The sequence below is a fragment of the Phoxinus phoxinus genome (genome assembly GCF_949152265.1).
Source record: "Phoxinus phoxinus genome assembly, chromosome: 7".
In the NCBI taxonomy this organism is placed as follows: domain Eukaryota; kingdom Metazoa; phylum Chordata; class Actinopteri; order Cypriniformes; family Leuciscidae; genus Phoxinus; species Phoxinus phoxinus.
In genome coordinates, this window is record NC_136882.1 from 4,294,276 (window position 1) to 4,315,689 (window position 21,414).

Below are 21,414 nucleotides of genomic sequence, written 5' to 3' on the forward strand. Positions count from 1 at the left end.
AGGAGTGGGGCAAGTACCAGGACAAGGGAGAGGAGTGGGGCAAGTACCAGGACAAGGGAGAGGAGTGGGGCAAGGACCAGGACAAGGGAGAGGAGTGGGGCAAGTACCAGGACAAGGGAGAGGAGTGGGGCAAGGACCAGGACAAGGGAGAGGAGTGGGGCAAGGACCAGGACAAGGGAGAGGAGTGGGGCAAGGACAAGGGAGAGGAGTGGGGCAAGGACCAGGACAAGGGAGAGGAGTGGGGCAAGGACCAGGACAAGGGAGAGGAGTGGGGCAAGGACCAGGACAAGGGAGAGGTGTGGGGCAAGGACCAGGACAAGGGAGAGGAGTGGGGCAAGGACCAGGACAAGGGAGAGGAGTGGGGCAAGGACCAGGACAAGGGAGAGGAGTGGGGCAAGGACCAGGACAAGGGAGAGGAGTGGGGCAAGGACCAGGACAAGGGAGAGGAGTGGGGCAAGGACCAGGACAAGGGAGAGGAGTGGGGCAAGGACCAGGACAAGGGAGAGGTATATCTTGCAGTAATGTTCTTTTGCAAATAAAGTCTTTACAGCAGCAATTCTGTCTCTGTCTATTTTTTTCATAAACTGTACATAAAGCTACTCTGAGATGATCATTAATTTTTTGTATTGAATTTCTGCAGCAAAAGAAAAGAAATGCATGCATTTACTAAACTCAACAAAACAAAAATGTAGAGAAAAATGTATATTCAATACAATATACTGTCTATTGTATAAGGCCAGACCTGACACATAACATAATGCAGTTTCTGTAATTTCAGCGGATGTTGGTGTTTTTTTGTCATTGTGTTATGATTGACTAAATGTTCCTGTTGGAAGAGAACATGTGTGTTTTGAATAATTATTTGATTTTGAAACATGTTTGCAGTGTTTTGTTAGATATAGTGTATTGTGTCAGTGTATTATTGTATTTTGAAAATTAGTTTTGGAGTTTAGTTTACAATGTGTGATTTTGAACATGAAATTAACCGTTTTGCCAATTGTGTGTTTTAGGTGTGTTGGTGTGTTAAGAGTTTAGGAAAATTGTTAAATGTATTGAAAAAACTGTCATAGCGATTGTAAAAAACTGTAAATGATGGATTTGAGAATCAAGGTGATTTTCTAATACGCACTGCACATGTTTATAGGACCGCCATTCTTCACACACAACACTTTCTCCTTCCTCTCTCTCACGGCACATGCAACATTTTACCATTATAGCACCAACATAGCATTTATTTGATCAAATATACAGTTAAAACAGTAATATTGTAAATGAAAGATTAATTCAACAGTCCACACATTTAAACAATTTCAAATATATAATAAAACACATATAGACAGTTGTAAGAAACACACTCTTTCTAATGAGGAGGGCCATAAATGTAGAGGTGTACGCTACTTATATTCCCAATATTTTTTATTTTTTTGCGGAATAAAAGATTTAAAAGTCAAATTCTATGTTATAGATGTTATATCACCCTCACCTGCTACCCAAATAAGTTCCTATATGGCCTCAAATGTTGTAAAAGGAAATGTGTTGAGACACACACACACACACACACACACACACACACACACAAACACACGTATGTTAGTGTTACAGAACTTTCTTCTGAGTTTACAGTTTTTTACAGTCGCTAGGACACATTTCTCAATACTTACTGTAGGTCACTGTTTCTTCACTCTTCACACAGTGAGCACAACAGAAGTGTGTGTGGGATAAACTGTGGATCATTTATCATTGCTTTGGCACAAAATGCATGACGACATCTTTCAAATGACATTAATTATTTTCTCACTTCGACACGACAACCGCCACAACTCTGTGTGTCTACAGGCCGATCTGCACACGCTCACACACTGATCTCAGAACTGCTAAACTTCAGTTCAAAACAATAACATAATACAAAACCGTAGCATTTTGCCACATTTCTACAGTAATATTGTAATGAAATATATTTCGAATCTAAAAATTAAATGGTATAAAAACAATTTGACTGATTCCTGTCTCTGTATCGGTGGATGTGTGTGGACAGATGTTTGTACTTTGGATTTACTCCTATAAGACATAAGATATATAAAGTATTGAAGCTTCATGTCTGATTCATTCCAGTCACATATTGCAGTGAATTATAAACAGTAGAGGTGTTGTTTTACAGAGGAACACATTGTGTAAAGCTCCTGTTGTTAGTGTTTTTAGGTCGTTGTTTTGTGGGTGATAAAGTGTGTGTGTCGGCTGTCAAGCTTTGCTAGTGTTCTGGAAGAGTGTGATGTGAGACACGTATGAAGTGTTTGGTAGTTTTAGTGCATGTGAATGTGAAATTACAGTAACTGCTGTGCCGAGCAAACGCTGGTCAGGAGAACTGTGTGAAGAGTGAAGAAAACATGACCTAAGTATTGAGAAATGTGACTGTAAAAAACTTAAAGGATACATTTAAATAAAAAGCTTTATAGTTTCTCACAAAAAGGTTGTATTGTAGGTCAAATAAAGTCACTTTTATTTACAGTATATGGCACTTTTTACAATACAATACAGATCATTTTAAAGCAGCTGTACAGAGATAACAGGAACATAACGCGACACAGTTGGTTTCTGTTGTACAGCAGATCTAGAAGAAAATATTGCCATAATCAAGTTCAGTGATGGTTCATTCCTGTTGTAAAAAGCTCTGGAGAAAACGGTGACGTCATCGTCCAGGTTTGGACACACTTGGCCCTCTACTGGTGAGAAGAGGCTTTCATTCAGACACCCAATCATGTCATGTGCTGAGCATCACATGTGCACTATTTTCTGCTGCAAGCTATGAGTAATTAAGTTTTCATTTGTTGACTTGAGATATAAAATGATATTTAATCAAATAATAGATTAAAAGAACAACTTAGTTATCTAGATTTGAGCGAGTCTCTTGTCCAGTCTCTGTTGCTGCAGGTGTCTTTCATAATTAATGTGAATGAAGAATTAATTAAAAATATCAATACAATTTAGTATTATTATTATCATCAGAAATTGCTTATTTTCTATATTTTTCCCCATACTTTGGCACTTTCAGAGATTGTTTCAACTCAGCTTTACAGAAAATGCACGTTTCCTGCCATCTGGCCTGATGAACAAGTAAAACATGTCAAATTTACAGCAACTTACTGGCAATTTTGGTTGCCAGTAAGCCTGTAAATTTTACAGGAGTACTGTAAATCATAAACTACAATTAAACTGTAAAATTATACAGCACACCTGTAAAAGCAGAACAACAAGAGCAGCTGTGAATTTACAGTTCTTTACTGTATTATTTACAGTATGTTACTGTTATTAATAATGCATTGAATTAAATTGGTTATTTGCCATTAAATAGTTATACTGTGAGCTTATTTCATTTGAGTCCACTAAGAAAAAGACTTTATGAGTTAACTAAATCCTACTAGATAACAACACACACATGAATGAGTTTAATGACTTCAATGCATCAGCAAATACACAATTACTGACTGTATATAAAGCAACACACAGTGTTTCTCTGCTCATCCTGGCCTGACGCTCAGGCTCTACTCTCCACACAATGGAGACCCACAAAACTCAACAGAAACACTTTAAATCCCAACAGAACATTAAACACTAACAGATCTCCACTATCAGTATGTGCAAAAACACATAAAATCACATAAAGTAATTCACATAATTTTTTTTTTCTTGCTTAGTAAATTTTACTGTGAGATTTTACTGTAAACTACTGACTTCTGTCTTAGAGGAATCAACCGAAGAGAAAACACATTCAATCTGTGAAGATCTCAGCAGAGGATTCAACAACTCATTGCCAGCCTCACTACTGGCTTTATTACTAACAGAGTGGCTTTATTTCTGCATTAATCTGACTTATGGTGATGATTTATTGAAAATATTAAATTTGAAGTTACCATGATCGTGATCAGTGTTTGCTTTAGTTGGGCTCTTGACTCTTGCATTATTTAACTAAAATTTTTCTTTGGCTGCAATAACCATGTCTTTATAAGACATATGTGTTATGGCAGTGAAAGCCAAGCAAGAATGTAATCAGGTGTCAATGGTTGTGCATTGATATCTGCCTGATCAACATCTAGTGGCTGATCTTGACCAGGGTCTATTCTTCTATTTCTGTTGAGTTTGGTGGGTCTCCATTGTGTTGGAGAGTAGCCTGAGCGTCAGTCCAGGATGAGCAGTAGGGGTGGGCGATACTGAAAATTTCGGTATCGATCCGATACCAAGTAAATACAGGGTCAGTATCGCCGATACCGATACCAATACCAATACTTTTTCATTTTAAAAGCCTGCACTTGAACTTGTAGCACTTTCCTGTGCTAGAGCAGTGTGTCATGATTTATGAGCTGAATGCATCATTAATATGCTAAATCTGAATACGTTTGCAAGACTACTAAATATTTTTTTATTAAATAAATGCGCTCAACCCGCCTGTAATTAGTCAGTGACTTTTACCAAACTACCATAATTATAGTAAATGTACTATTGTACACTAGCCTGCTGTTCAAAAGTGTGTGGTCTGTAAGATTTTTAATTCTCTTCTGCATTTATTTGATCAAAAATACAGTAAAAACTGTAATATTACAATTTAACATGGGCTATCGTTTTTTTTTACGTCATAGTAAACTGTAATTTATTCATGTGATCAAAGCTGAATTTTCGGCACCATTAATTCAGTCATGATGAGAATTTTAATATGCTGATTTGCTGCTCAGGAAACTTTCTTATTATTATCAATGTTGAAAACAGTTTCATATTTTTGTGAAAACCATGATACATTTTATGCAGAATTATTTGATGAATAAAGTTGAAAGAAAAGCATTTATATGAAGTAAAAAAAAATTAACAGTGTAAAACCCTTGAGTGTCACTTTTGATCAATTTAATGCATCGATCCTTGTTGAATAAAAATATTAATTTCATTAAAAAAATCTTACTGACGTCAACATTTTGAACCGTTATGTACACTTTTGGTTTTGTTTATTGCCAAATTTATTTAAAAATAAATGTTTCTTTGTCATCTAAGCAAGGCTTTGTTTCCCAAACGCACTGGGCTGTGAGCTCAGCGAAGCACCAGCATCGAACGCTCTCTGTGATTGATTGGTTTCGTCTTGTATCCAGATGACTAGGAGAAATAGTTCTATCCTACACAATTATCCACTAACATTCGGTTATTTTTCCACTTAGAAGCTTATTTTTCGCTCTGAATTGCGTGCTAAATTAATAAATCTTACTGGTAAAAAAACACTCACTTGGATCGATATTTTTATGTGAGGATCGATCCTTTTCGATACCAGTCAGTATCGAAAGTATCGATACTTCAGGATCGATCCGTCCACCCCTAATGAGCAGAGAAACACTGATGATATTCTGTGTGTTGCTTTATTTAAAGACATGTGTATTTGCTGATGCATTGATTATCTTTTTGATAAGTTCTTCCAGTGTGTGCCGTTGTTAGCTAACAATTGTGTGCAAGGAGTGAGTTAAAGCAGGGCTATGCAGCTTCGGGAATTTCGCAGGTGTCTCTATAGAGCGCCCCCTACAGCTTCGGAGTAGATATTTGACAACACTGTCGAAAAACGTGTTGGCGACTCTCAGATACAAGAGGCTAGTAGATCAACGCCATCAAAGCAGACGGGACATTCTGTACAACGTCTTCTTCATTCGGGTTCGAACAGTGTGAGGGAGCGCAATAATGACAGAATTTTAGCCGATTTTTTGTGAAATAGACAATTTGTCTATTTATAGACAAATAGTTTATAGCCCGTTGCCCCAAAGTTGCGAGTGTGGTTTTTTCCGCTCACAGGCGAGGGGGGTGCGAAACGACCACCATTAAACCCGAAAAAAAGTCATATAACCATTCCAATGACTGTTCAGTTAAGGTAAAAAACCTGCACAGTTCACCTTTAAAGTGATGTTTTGTTAACTCATTTAAATTAAAACTTTTTTTAGTGGACTCAAATGAAATAAAATCACAAATATGAAATGGCAAATGACCAATTTAAGATAATCGGTTTCCTCAAATGAAATGAATTTACACAGATTTTAATTCATAATGTAAGTATTACAGTAAAGAACTGTAAATTCACAGCTGCTCTTGTTTTGCTGCTTTTACAGGAGTGCTGTATTTTTACAGTTTAATTGTAGTTTATGATTTACAGTAATCCTGTAAAATTTACAGACTTACTGACAACCAAACTTGCCAGTAAATTGCTGTCAATTTTACAGTAAATTTTGTACAGTGTAATTAAATCACTTAATTTGCTTTAATCTCTTTGAGCCACAATGAGCAGTCAGAGGCGACTTTGTCAAGAAAAAAGCTCATCTAAAAAATGTATAACAATATAGTTCCAAGAAAGTACAACTCATGTTAAATTAGACAAAGTAATGCTATCTTTTGAAATATTATTAAGGCAGTAAACACAGCTTGTGATATTCAGGCCTACTGGTCAGGTGTTGTGACCGAAATATTTCAGTGACTAAAGTCCGTCGTTACGTGTAAAAAAAAATCATTAAACCGTATAATGCATCTTTTTTTAGCATAACAAAGAAATGGGCAAACATTAATTTTGTGGTATACCTGGATGGCGTATGTACACGGATATTACTGATGATAAACGATCCCTGGTGTCACAACAAAATAAAGCCCTGTTCACACCACCACTTCATTTTCAACAGCAAGCTGGCGATTCCTGGCGACATCAACCGTTGGAGAGACTCTGAGCTGTTTAACTTCATGCAAACGGAGAGCGGCTTTCAGAAGCGACAACCAAGACAGTTCTAACGGTGTTTCTCAGACGTAATGCTGCAAGTATACCTTTGAAGGCATCCTTAATCTCGTGTCCTTCATTCGGCTGATTTTGAAGGATGCATCAAGTGTATCAATCTCCCACAATCCTTTGCACACATTCCAATTCACGCAAAAAGAACTGACGGAAAAACGAGTCGACACAAAGGTTATCTGAGTTCCTTATGAAATTTAAGACAAACATAATGTTTTTGGAGATAAGGCATACATGTTTTCTTTTGTTTTGGTGTAAATGAATCACTGAACACTAAACTGGGAGACCACAGACACTTGTCATTCACTGCATTAATAAAAAGACAGTTAGTATAAAGGTTTTTAATACAAAATATTTTTCCAATTTTTAATAGTATTTCCATGCTGTGAGCGGTGGGCAGGAACATGTGTGACGTAGCCATGCAAACTTACTAGCCCGTCTCAGTCTTAATCTAGCCCTGTATCCAATGTCCATCTATACTAAATGTGGGATTAGAATAAGTGTGTCCCAATTAAGCATAGTATGCCAGAAGTCCCCGGATGATCTACTATTTCGAAGTGTGGATCCGTGCTCACTATAACCGCTTATATTACCCACAACCCATTGCACTTTTGAGGAGGATCCAGTTCAGAACTACAAACAAGAGTAAAAAGTGTTTAAAAACTACAAACATGGCGGATGTGGCTAACTAAAAACTGTGGCTAAAAGAGGAAGCTGAAGAGCTTGGCGAGCTCAGAGAACAAGACCCGAGCCCTCCACCAGAAGGACCAGAGCAGGACGAGGTTATGGAAGCAGAGACAAAGCAGCAGAGAACCCATCAGCCCACTTTATTGGACACCCTGTATGACCTATACTAAGACCAGCCACCGGGGGCGATCGAGATGGCTTGTGCGGCACGCTTGGCATGATTTATGACGCCAAGAGGAGCCGACTGACTGGGCACCATGCACACCAACTCTGCTTTTTCTCTGCTTAGGTTAAACTACCCAGCTTGTTTGATCTGAACTTATACTTACTCCACACATGCCCTTCCTAAGTCATCGGATTTTATATGAACACACTGCTGATGTTGACAAGTTAACGATTAGCCAGCTATTTAGATCATTAGTATTTACTATTTAAAATATTTACTATTGTTTGTCTTTCACAGAGTATACAGTAAAGACAGAAATGGACAATATGAGGAAACAGTGCAACATTTTAAGTTTTTAAGTTAAGATTTAAGTTTTTAGAGGTGCACAATAAAGACAACCTCAAAATGCAAGTTTATTCAAAAGAGGATGTTTAATTGGATGTGGGAGCAGAGGAATATTTACAGTATTTATTTGTTGCTCTCTCAAGTACTCCCATGACCATTACTTTAAACTGTAGTTTAATTTAAAAGAAACAGAGAGAACATAGTTTACACACACACACACACACACACACACACGATTAGCTCGAACAGCTGAAGGGATAAGCTGATATACCCCAGATATAAAACCATGACTTTATTTGCAAAACCCCTCTGCAAACATCCCCTGTTGTGTTTCATTAAAGACAGAATCAATAGAATTTGGAACAACATGAGGTGTGAAAAAATTACATAATTTTAATTGGTAACAATTGTTGTCACGGGTTGGTTAATCAAGACGAGGAAAGGATCTGTGTGCACCAGTCTAAATAAGCATTAAAACACCAGATCACTGGAGAAACCACAAGAACACACAACCCAGTTTAACTAGAGCAGCAGAGAGAGCGAGTCCCAAAGAAACCAGTACCAGTTCTGCTCTCCCCATTACCAGCCATACAGCGCCATCTAGTGTGGATATACAGCAACAACATTATTAGTGCATGACACATACACTATACATTTGCAAAAAGGACATCGCTCATCTTTGAGTAAAAAAGAAATGATGCCCTTAGAATACATACGCATTTGTTAACATTTTTCTCATTAGAATTCGAGTAAAAAGTAGCCACCTTTAAACCTACTCCAGAAGTCCATGTGTTCAACACAGTCCTACGGTTAGACACACGGCTACATGTGGGGCTGAAGATGAAACCGTTCTCGCTTGTAGGCATTGCACACTACTACCGTTCACAGGTCTGGGGTCAGCACGATGTTCTTTAAAGAAATGAATAGTTTTATTTCAGGGGCCAATCACAGATGTTGTCTTATATTGCTTTAAAACAACATATACATAATCATGTAATATAAATTTAACAGTAAATCGAAACAATATCTTTCATTTAAACTAAGAAAATAAATAAACATCTATACAGTATTAACACAAATAATCCAATCAACAGTCATCATAGACTTCAGGAATATGATAACTCTGCATAAATATACCAAGCATTGTGAGTTTCTGTGTGGATATGAAATCAGCTGACTGCACATTATTACATAACTCAACATGCCCACTGTCAACAATACCTTACTTCAGCTCTTTGAAATTGCGCAATAAAAGTCATATTCCTGTTCTGTTCTATTGTCTTTTATCATCCTCCTTAACTTATGTGCGTTATGAAATATAAGATGTGCATTGTGCAATATGACTGACACATTTTCTCTGCCGAGTTCTGAGGAATGGTTTTAAACATTTAATTGAGATTAGTTTGTTGCCAAGATTACAACAATCTTAGAAGTAAAATATTATTATTATTTTAAATAAATAGTCTCTCCAGGAGTGGACATTTGTAGAATGCTATGAATGACAGCCTTTCAATTCTGTGGAAATCTATAGAGAAAATACAGGAAGTGCTGCAGATTTTATGCAGGTCTTTTTTTTTCTTTTCTCGTTTTTGTATTAATCAGGTTTGTGCAAAATTCAGAACTGAAGAATTGGTTCCATGATTGAGATTAAATTTGAATCAAAATGGGCAACAACAAAAATCAAGAGTTCTAAAGCAGTCAAATTCAACATAGAAAAGAAGTGTCCTTCCAGCCTCAGGATACATACAACATTTAAAATAAATACAAATATTAAGGTAGCAGTTAAATCCGTTTTCCACCTCAATTCAAGGAATTAAACATTGAATATGAATTGAAAAGACATGTTCAGTTGGATTATGCATGGCATCTTCACAGATATGAATGTGTCATCACTGCCATGCAGAATCCAGCTGAGCTTGTGCCTATAGTGCTTTACCACTTTTTCATAAGTATGATGGATAAAAAACAACTAATTAAATGAAGTGCAAAAATCTCAGCAAAGGCAAGTTTCTGTACACCTGCACATGATCTACACGTGTGTATGAGCGCAGAGAGTTGTTCATAAATATGAGCAAACGAAGGCATCATTTATATCATAAGTCATAAATACAGTAATGTTCAAGAGGTCCTCTTATGCTTTTTCACGTTCATCTTTCTTTAGTGTGTAATGTTGCTGGATGAGCAAAAGCTCCAGTTATCCTCTATATCAGTGTCAGTGTTTCTGAACTCCTGAAACGCCTCCAGTGTAGTCTTGAGTTTCTTCCGGGAACGAACACGTCATAATATTCCTCATTATAATAATTCATATGCAGAATAAAGGGGCGGGGCCTGGTTGAGTTAGTCAGTACTCCCAAACACACTCGAAGCGCTCGAACCAATCACAACACACTGATCCAGCCGACCAATCAGAGCACAGTGTGCTTTTCAGAAGGAGGGGCTTCATAGAGACAGGAAGTGAACAGAGCGTTACTGACAGACTGGGAAGAGAGGAGCCGCAACAATGGAGAATATGAGGAGAATAATCAACATTCAAGCAGGAAAACCTGTTCTAGTGGAGCCTGAAAACTACAGCAAGACTTAAAGGGCATAATAGTTCCTCTTTAATGTTGCAGAAAGCTTGTCAGTCCATGATTACGAGTTGTCCATTGTACTCTTTATTTTGGCTCTTGTTTTGGAGCGCGTGTTGACCTCTGATGTTGATGGTGTCGGGGATGCAGCAGAATGCAGCTCAAAAGGGGGATCTTCCTCTCTCACGGTCTCGTCCTCACATGCCTCGTCCATCTCCATCTGATGTTTTGTGCAGTGTTTCTCAAAGGTGGACATCTTCACGAATATTTTGTTGCACACCTTGCAGTGGAAGAGCTGCTCTCCGTTGTGCAAGTGTAGGTTGAGCTGCAGATAAGAGGATTGAGCGAAGCTCCCGGAGCAAACGCTACAACAGAGCGTCCCGCCGCCCTGGTGGCTCTTCTCGTGCTGCTTCAACATGGACACCGACCGGAAGCCCTTCTGACACGTGGCACACACGAACCGGCCCTCACCCAGCTCCAGAGCCTGGTGGTTGAGCAGGTGTGCTGACGTGCGGAAGGCCTTTCCACACTTGTCACACTTGAACGGGCGCTCGCCTGTGTGCAAGCGCAGGTGTATAACAAGCCCGGCCTTCTGTGTGAAAGCCCTGTCGCACTGTGTGCATTTGAAGGGCTTCTCGCCGGTGTGGAGCCGGCGATGGGTCTTCAGGTGTGAGGCACGGCCGAAGCTCTTGTTGCAGTCGGGGCACTTGAAGGGCTTCTCGCCCGTGTGGATGGTCTTGTGGCGCAGAAGTTGGGACGACTGCATGAACATTTTGGAGCACACACTGCATTTGTACTTCCTCTCTCCGGAGTGCGATCGCATGTGCAGAGACAGGTGGGACGAAGAGATGAAGGTCTTGGAGCAAAGCCGGCAGGTGTGAGGCTTCTCCCCGGCATGACTGCGTTTGTGCAGGACCAGACGAGAAGAAAGAGAGAAAGATTTGTCACAGTAGGGGCATTTGTAGGGCTTGTCTTCTGTGTGCATTCGCTGGTGTTTGGTGAGCATGGAAATCTGGGTAAAAGATTTGTCACACAGGCCACAAGGGTGAGATCGAGGCTTGGACGAGTGGGACATGCCGAATGATTCAAAAGTCCATCACACCTAATGACAAAAACATTGGCTGAGTTAACACATGGGTATACCGTGAGTTCGAAATGTATTACAGGTGTAATTGAGAGTCAGCATACATTGGCGGTCTAAATGTCCACTCATTTATTCTAAACAAGTTAGAGAACTAGAGCAAATGGAGTATCCACTCTTTACTAATGTACACTGTATAAGAACGTAGAAAATATTTTTTTAAACATGATTTTTAAAGGTGCATTTGCAGCATTTCCCTCTAGCATTTTGAGCGCCGTTGAACAGATTCTTAAACGCCTCTGATTGGCCATTGTGTTGACCGCTCAACATGTCTCTGATTGGCTACAAAGATCAACGCTTCAAAAACATGTTGTCCTTGACGTTCTTCACCGAGCGGTTACACAGATACACACAGGGGCGTTTGAAAGTGGCGTCTATCAGCGGATCCACTGATAGACGCCTGCTTTCAAAAGCTCAAATGTGTATCTATTGTTATAATTGATCATTGTAGCCAATCACAGACATATCTGTTGAGCATGTGAACGCAATGGCCAATCACAGACATATCTGTTGAGCATGTGAACGCAATGGCCAATCACAGATATATCTGTTAAGCGTGTGAATGCAATGGCCAATCACAGATATATCTGTTGAGCGTGTGAATGCAATGGCCAATCACAGACATATCTGTTGAGCATGTGAACGCAATGGCCAATCACAGACATATCTGTTAAGCATGTGAACGCAATGGCCAATCACAGACATATCTGTTGAGCGTGTGAATGCAATGGCCAATCACAGACATATCTGTTGAGCGTGTGAACGCAATGGCCAATCACAGACATATCTGTTGAGCATGTGAACGCAATGGCCAATCACAGACATATCTGTTAAGCGTGTGAATGCAATGGCCAATCACAGATATATCTGTTGAGCGTGTGAACGCAATGGCCAATCACAGACATATCTGTTGAGCATGTGAACGCAATGGCCAATCACAGACATATCTGTTAAGCATGTGAACGCAATGGCCAATCACAGACATATCTGTTGAGCGTGTGAACGCAATGGCCAATCACAGACATATCTGTTAAGCGTGTGAATGCAATGGCCAATCACAGACATATCTGTTGAGCGTGTGAACGCAATGGCCAATCACAGACATATCTGTTAAGCGTGTGAACGCAATGGCCAATCACAGACATATCTGTTGAGCGTGTGAACGCAATGGCCAATCACAGACATATCTGTTGAGCATGTGAACGCAATGGCCAATCACAGACATATCTGTTGAGCGTGTGAACGCAATGGCCAATCACAGACATATCTGTTGAGCATGTGAACGCAATGGCCAATCACAGACATATCTGTTGAGCGTGTGAACGCAATGGCCAATCACAAACATATCTGTTGAGCATGTGAATGCAATGGCCAATCACAGACATATCTGTTGAGCGTGTGAACGCAATGGCCAATCACAGATATATCTGTTGAGCGTGTGAACGCAATGGCCAATCACAGACATATCTGTTGAGCATGTGAACGCAATGGCCAATCACAGACATATCTGTTAAGCATGTGAACGCAATGGCCAATCACAGACATATCTGTTGAGCGTGTGAACGCAATGGCCAATCACAGACATATCTGTTAAGCGTGTGAATGCAATGGCCAATCACAGACATATCTGTTGAGCGTGTGAACGCAATGGCCAATCACAGACATATCTGTTAAGCGTGTGAACGCAATGGCCAATCACAGACATATCTGTTGAGCGTGTGAACGCAATGGCCAATCACAGACATATCTGTTGAGCATGTGAACGCAATGGCCAATCACAGACATATCTGTTGAGCGTGTGAACGCAATGGCCAATCACAGACATATCTGTTGAGCATGTGAACGCAATGGCCAATCACAGACATATCTGTTGAGCGTGTGAACGCAATGGCCAATCACAGACATATCTGTTAAGCGTGTGAATACAATGGCCAATCACAAACATATCTGTTGAGCCTGTGAACGCAATGGCCAATCACAAACATATCTGTTGAGTGTGTGAATGCAATGGCCAATCACAGATATATCTGTTGAGCATGTGAACGCAATGGCCAATCACAGACATATCTGTTAAGCGTGTGAATGCAATGGCCAATCACAGACATATCTGTTGAGCGTGTGAATGCAATGGCCAATCACAAACATATCTGTTGAGCGTGTGAACGCAATGGCCAATCACAGACATATGTTGAGCGCGTAAACGTAATGGCCAATCACAGACATATCTGTTGAGCCTGTGAATGCAATGGCCAATCACAGACATATCTGTTAAGCGTGTGAATACAATGGCCAATCACAAACATATCTGTTGAGCCTGTGAACGCAATGGCCAATCACAAACATATCTGTTGAGCGTGTGAATGCAATGGCCAATCACAGACATATCTGTTGAGCCTGTGAATGCAATGGCCAATCACAGACATATCTGTTAAGCGTGTGAATACAATGGCCAATCACAAACATATCTGTTGAGCCTGTGAACGCAATGGCCAATCACAAACATATCTGTTAAGCGTGTGAATACAATGGCCAATCACAAACATATCTGTTGAGCCTGTGAACGCAATGGCCAATCACAAACATATCTGTTGAGCGTGTGAATGCAATGGCCAATCACAGATATATCTGTTGAGCATGTGAACGCAATGGCCAATCACAGACATATCTGTTAAGCGTGTGAATGCAATGGCCAATCACAGACATATCTGTTGAGCGTGTGAATGCAATGGCCAATCACAAACATATCTGTTGAGCGTGTGAACGCAATGGCCAATCACAGACATATGTTGAGCGCGTAAACGCAATGGCCAATCACAAACATATCTGTTGAGCGTGTGAATGCAATGGCCAATCACAGACATATCTGTTGAGCGTGTGAATGCAATGGCCAATCACATACATATCTGTTGAGCGTGTGAACGCAATGGCCAATCACAGACATATCTGTTGAGCGTGTGAACGCAATGGCCAATCACAGACATATCTGTTGAGCGTTTGAACGCAATGGCCAATCACAAACATATCTGTTGAGCGTGTGAACGCAATGGCCAATCACAGACATATCTGTTGAGCGTTTGAACGCAATGGCCAATCACAAACATATCTGTTGAGCGTGTGAACGCAATGGCCAATCACAAACATATCTGTTGAGCGTGTGAACGCAATGGCCAATCAGAGGTGTTTAAGAATCCGTTCAACAGTGCTAAAAATGCTATAGCGAAATACTGGTATCGTCACATTTTTAAACTTCAGTATTGACTTGGTACCGAAGTTGGTACTTTTTGACAACGCTATAAGAACGATTTAAATAGATATGCAATTGATGCAATATCATTTGTTTCAGCCAAAAGAGAAAACAAATATCCTCTTCCTGCATAACTAATAACAATGGAATAATCCAGTTAACAGGGAACATTCTCAGAACTTTAGTTAATGTTGTGGCAAGGTTCTCTCAAAGTTATAAACAAACGTTCTTCCAATAATGTTAATAGACTGTTTGTTTAAAGTTATCTGGTTTTTAATAATGTTCTCATAAACATTATCATCATTCATGAAACGTTTCCACTGAAAGGTTTTGGTTGGACTTTGTCTAACATTTTTGTTTCGGGACGTTCAGAGAACATTCTAAAGTAACGCTGCTTGCAAAACGATGAAATGGAATGTTCTATTAATGTTCGCATAACCAAGAAAAAACATTGAAAAACTGGATGTTTTGAACATTCAGAGAAAATTAATAAATAAAAAAGTTTTCATAACTTCAAGCAAAGCAAAACGTTCTTAGGACATAATTTTGTTAGCTACTGGATATAAATCTTTCCAACCAATCAGCTTGTGGTAAACGTAAGGTTTCGTACACTGCATTATGATTTTATTTAAATTGCAAATATTTCATCACATAGCAGATGTTTAACCAGTGGCTGAATTTTATGAAGTGCTCTTAAAAGTGTAACATAATAAATTATTATTATTAACATATTATCCCTTATCTGCTTCCTTTGACGTCACAGCTGTTTGTTGCCAATGGCAGCACATTATACTTTCTTATTTCAAATTTAGCCAAAACACTGAATAACTCAAAATGAATAAATGACTTAATAAAGGAGGGGAGAATTTCCTCTACACATACAGGTACTAGTCTAGATGAGGATCTCCATTCATTTTAAAATGTTTGGAAATATGTTTGCAACTTGGAAAGATAATAACGCATTATTTATGTGTGTATTTTATAGTATGTAGCAAAACCAGATCATTAAAATGACCTTAAACATATAGTTTTATAATGGTTGAGGACAGCAGGTTTGAGCAACATTTTACACATTTCCTTCCTGGAAAATTGCCTCACAGATTCACTTAGGTAAAGTTGGTTTTATATTCGCACATTCACACTTTTTTGCTTAAAAAGTGTCTCAATAACATATGCAATAAAGCATATTTTTGCAAAATAAAAGCAGCTACATGATCTTTAGGACAAGGATGGTGAACTACAACATTTTCCACAATCGATCAAAATGGGCAAGTATTGTTTTAATGGCATACAAACTTGCGAATGTTCACTGAATGTCCAATGTAGTGCGGTGAACAAGATAGGGACCGTCTAAAAAGTTGTCTCTTTTTTTCATTGTGTGCAAACAGACAACTACATTTTCGCAAACTACAGATGTACCAGCAAATATCTCTCACATTATGTGTTCTAATGCTCTTGATTGTACTTTAGCAACAATAAAAAGTGCATTATAATGATTGTATTTATAAAACCTGCCTCACTGTACATAATTTACATAAGTACTTTTTAGAATAAAATTACATTAATTCACCAAAGGGATTTTTTACTATCCGAAGGTTGTAGCATGTTCCCAGTGACCAGTCTGACTTACTACAGGTGAGATTTTTTACAAAAACTCCCTTACTGTACGTACAGTTGACAAATATGTTTTTAAAAAAATTACAGTAATTCACAGTAAGTTTTTTTTCGTGTTCAAAAGGCTGTAGTGCTTTCCTACGGACCAGACTGACTTACTACAGGTGAAATTTTGACAATACCTCCCTTACTGTACAATTATCAAATATGTTTATGTAATAAACATATTATTACATATATTATTACATATTTTTATTGCATATGTTTGTGAAATAAACTGTAATTCACCTATAGTGATTTTATTTTAATATTCCAAAGGTTGTAGTACTTTCCTAGTGAAAGGACTGACTTACTACAGGTCAAATTGTGACAATACCTCGCTTACTGTACGTACAATTATCAAATATGTTTATGAAAGAATTACTGTAATTCACCGTAAGTATTTTTTTCATGTTCCAAAGGTTGTAGTACTTTCCTAGTGACCCGACTGACTTACTACAGGTGACATTTTGACAATACCACCCTTACTGTACGTACAATTGACAAATAAGTTTATGAAAAAATTACTGTAATTCACTGTAAGTATTTTTTCGTGTTTCAAAGGTTGTAGTACTTTCCTAGTGACCAGACTGACTTACTACAGGTCAAATTGTGACAATACCACCCTTACTGTACGTACAATTGACAAATAAGTTTATGAAAAAATTACTGTAATTCACTGTAAGTATTTTTTTATGTTCCAAAGGTTGTAGTACTTTCCTAGTGACCCGACTGACTTACTACAGGTGACATTTTGACAATACCTCCCTTACTGTACGTACAATTGTCAAATTTGTTTATGAAAAATTACTGTAATTCACTGTAAGTATTTTTTAGTGTTTCAAAGGTTGTAGTACTTTCCTAGTGACCCGACTGACTTACTACAGGTGACATTTTGACAATACCTCCCTTACTGTACAATCATCAAATATGTTTATGTAATACACATTATTACATGTTTATTACATATGTTTATGTAATAAACTGTAATTCACCTATAATGTTTTTTTTTATATATTCCAAAGGTTGTAGTACTTTCCTAGTGATTAGACTGACTTACTACAGTTTAAATATTGCCAATATCGACCTTACTGTAAGTACAGTACATACATAGTATTATGAAAAAATTACTGTAATTTCAGCTCGTTCCATGTTCCAAAGGTTATAGTATGTTCTTAGTGATCACTCTACTCAATTCATTTTGATAAATGTTTTAGATAAAAGTAAGTATTAGAACTGCTGTTCCTTGTACAACACATTTCTTTCATTGATTAAAATAACGGTAAAGATTTTAGCTTAATCATATTTTCAACATTATAAATAAGCAACACCCTTATTGTAATGATTCAAGTTTAGTTTTTTTTATGAAGTCCCAAAGAAGTGGATTCTGCATTCTAATGAGTGATTTTAATCAAGGTATTAATCAATATTTTTCCTTCTAAATATCAAATGAGTTGAATGACTTCTCTAGGCTTATGAGATTTTACTTTGTTATAGAAATTACCAGTGTGATTATCGAAAATGTTATTTAATGTATCCTTTAAATGTCTGTATTTGATATCTGAGGTGTGACTGAAGGGTCTGGCCCATGCCAGTAATGCAGTAACAGTGCTTGCTCATTTAGCCCGACTTCCAGAGATGAAATATGGACTTCTTTAACAGGTGTTACTACATTCATCTGCTTTTCTAGGGTACCCTGATAGCAATGGTCTCAGCAGGGGTCATTGAAGTATATAGTTGAGAGACCATTTCTTAGTTAAAGTCTTTACTTTACAGTTGATTTAAAGTGTGAGAGAAAGAACATGTTATCTTGATGTTTTGAGAATACTCTCCTGTTTATTGTTAAAGCCTGGCCAAATCCAATCTTGAAGAAACTGTGTCTGTGTGTGTTAGTATTCTTGGTTACAGGTTAAGGAACAAGTGGAAATATAGCTGCAAGCAGCGATACGGGGCCAAGCCCCTGAAGCAGCAGCAAGAGCAGGAAGAGTAAAAACAGCAGAAATTGAACATACATGAAAAAACAGCTGGTTCAGAAGTACAGGTGAAAATTAACTCAAAATGAACAGAAGTTCAGATGAGAATGAACACATAATGAACAAGACAAACTTATTTCTAACCCAAGAGGAAGAAAGATTAGTACAATGTTAAATAATAAAGGAATCGATATGAAGTCTTAAGGCCTGGCTCTTGAAAAATCAAACTTGTGAACATTTTAATTAAAAAAAGTGCATTGCACATTTAATTCTGTAATACTTCAACCTGCTGCTAATACTTCCCAAGTTTTCTGTCCGTTGTCAATTAACTGTACTGATGTTTTAATGTTTCTGGATGTTCTGTGTGGTTTTATGTTGTGCAAATTGTTATGTTTTACTTGCTGCTTTATTATGTCTTGATGTATGCTGTTTACTGTATATTTTAACATTTTAAAGGCTTCAAAACATCTTGCCAAAGGACTACAGTTGGAAATTAGCCAGTAGGCTAATACTGACACATTTACTGTAATGTTGATTAATGTGTGCTGTCCTTTATAAATAAATACAAATACAAATACACAACATTACACACAATTTTATAAAGTCGTTCCACACGGGCTTGAACCCACTATCTCTGGGTCAGATGCCTGACTCTCATCTCATTGTGCCACTGGGAAGTTGTGTTTTAGTGCATAAGGTCCATACTTCAAGTGAGAAGCAACTCAAAATTATACATTTTTATATACATTTGCTGCATGTTGGTATTTATTGAGTTCCTTTACATATAGACACCATATCTGGAAAAGAAGCAACTTTTCCACCACTTAAGGCCACAGTACCTCTTGCGGTCTGGGCATGTGCCACACAGGATTCGAACCCACGACCGGAATGGTTCGGGGCTCGTGATACGTGGTTTAGCAGCTTGTGCCACTCAGTTGACACTGTCTTACTAAACTGCCGAGGAGAGGCTTCAGTGTAAGAATGAGAACACAAAAGCATGTTAACCAGATTAGCAAGCTAAATTAGCTTAATGCTAATGTAGCTTATGGTTAGCCTGAATGTTTGTGTACTGTATGTATAGTAAGGGGGTTATTGGCAAAATTTCACCTGTAGTAAGTCAGTCTGGTCATTAGGAAAGCACTACGCCCTTAGGAACACGAAAAAATACTTTAGGTGAATTACAGTAATTTTTCATAAACATATTTGACAATTGTACGTACAGTAAGGGTGGTATTGTCAAAATGTCACTGTAGTAAGTCAGTCTGGTCACTAGGAAAGTACTACAACCTTTGAAACACGAAAAAATACTTACAGCGAATTACAGTAATTTTTTCATAAACATATTTGTCAATTGTACGTACAGTAAGGGAGGTATTGTCACAATTTGACCTGTAGTAAGTCAGTCTGGTCACTAGGAAAGTACTACAACCTTTGAAACACGAAAAAATACTTGCAACGAATTACAGTTATTTTTTCATAAACATATTTGTCAATTGTACGTACAGTAAGGGTGGTATTGTCAAAATTTGACCTGTAGTAAGTCAGTCTGGTCACTAGGAAAGTACTACAACCTTTGAAACACGAAAAAATACTTACAGCGAATCACAGTATTTTTTTCATAAACTTATTTGTCAATTGTACGTACAGTAAGGGAGTTGTTGTCACAGTTTGACCTGTAGTAAGTCAATCTGGTCACTAGGAAAGTACTACAACCTTTGGAACATGAAAAAATCCATTTGGTGAATTACTGTAAGTTTTACATAAAAATATTTGCGTACTGTATGTAGAATACACAAAAGTAAACTAAAGCAGTCTAGGTGAATACGCATCAAATATCAAACCTATAACTATGTTTACCCTGTTTGGCAACTTTTTTTTTTTGAAAACTTGACTATGTTCGTGGCGCTGTCCACGTATGTGGTACTGAAGGTCATGATCCAGTCTGAACCTTGGGTAAATTTGGTTTTATATTCAGATATTCACCGAGATATTCAATATCTCGTGAGCTGAATATTGTTCCTACACAAATAACATTGTTTCAATATTTTAATCTTCCTCAAAACGAGCTTTCCTTCAGGTTTGCACTTTGCAGATGGTCCCTTCTTAGAAGCCTGCGCATAGAGATCAATGTATTTTGTCCACTGCGAAGGAAAGATCGTTTTGAGGAAAAATAGGTTGTAGCTTCTGGTGTTATATGTGTAGTTATATGTGATAGGTGTTTTGTGTAGCAACAACGTTTAGTTCACGAGTTATTGAACGCGGAAGTCCGCGAATGTGCGAATATGCGAATATAAAACCAACTTTACCTAAGTCACAGATTCGCAGATCCAAAATATGCAGCAAATAGCCTTAGCTGAGTATGTTCGCTAATAACTGGCGTGGAATAAAGTCTGTATGCTCAACAGGGATGTTTTTCCCACAAAAGACAAGCAAACATGACTCACTCAATGGGAAACATTTATCGAGGGCTGAAATACTTGATGCAGATTTCATCATTTCACTGTTCGTGATTACGCAACATCCAAGAAAACACAAATGCAGACTCACCGCTTTCACCAGTTTCCACACAGAACATCATCACACACTGAACTGAAGCTTTACAGAGTCTCTCGTTACATTATTCAGTGCAGTCAGATCTGGTTATAGTGAGATAAGCTAATTCACCACAGATGAACGGACATGGATGTAGAATATGGCGCCATGAAAAACACATCAGCATTTGCAGTTTTTTTGGCGAAAATCACACGAGCTGACAGCGATATTATCACTGGTAACGTTAGATGTAATACACTGTTAACAAAGGGAAATCAGGTTCTCTCTTTCGTGGTGGAAGCCATACAGAAAGCAG

General features: G+C 38.2%; 1 protein-coding gene across 1 annotated transcript in view; it reads right to left on the reverse strand.

The window, feature by feature from the left end:
* Positions 1–8,061: 8,061 nt before the first annotated feature.
* LOC307001315 (uncharacterized protein) overlaps positions 8,062–21,414 on the reverse strand; it is a 67,969-nt gene continuing 54,616 nt past the window's right edge. The window contains exons 2-3 of the mRNA XM_079617633.1: positions 21,114–21,356; positions 8,062–11,657 (exon numbers count right to left, since the gene is read on the reverse strand). Coding sequence (XP_079473759.1) covers positions 10,620–11,630 — 1,011 coding nt within the window. The 5' untranslated portion in view covers positions 11,631–11,657; positions 21,114–21,356 and the 3' untranslated portion in view covers positions 8,062–10,619. The remainder of the gene's footprint in view (positions 11,658–21,113; positions 21,357–21,414) is intronic.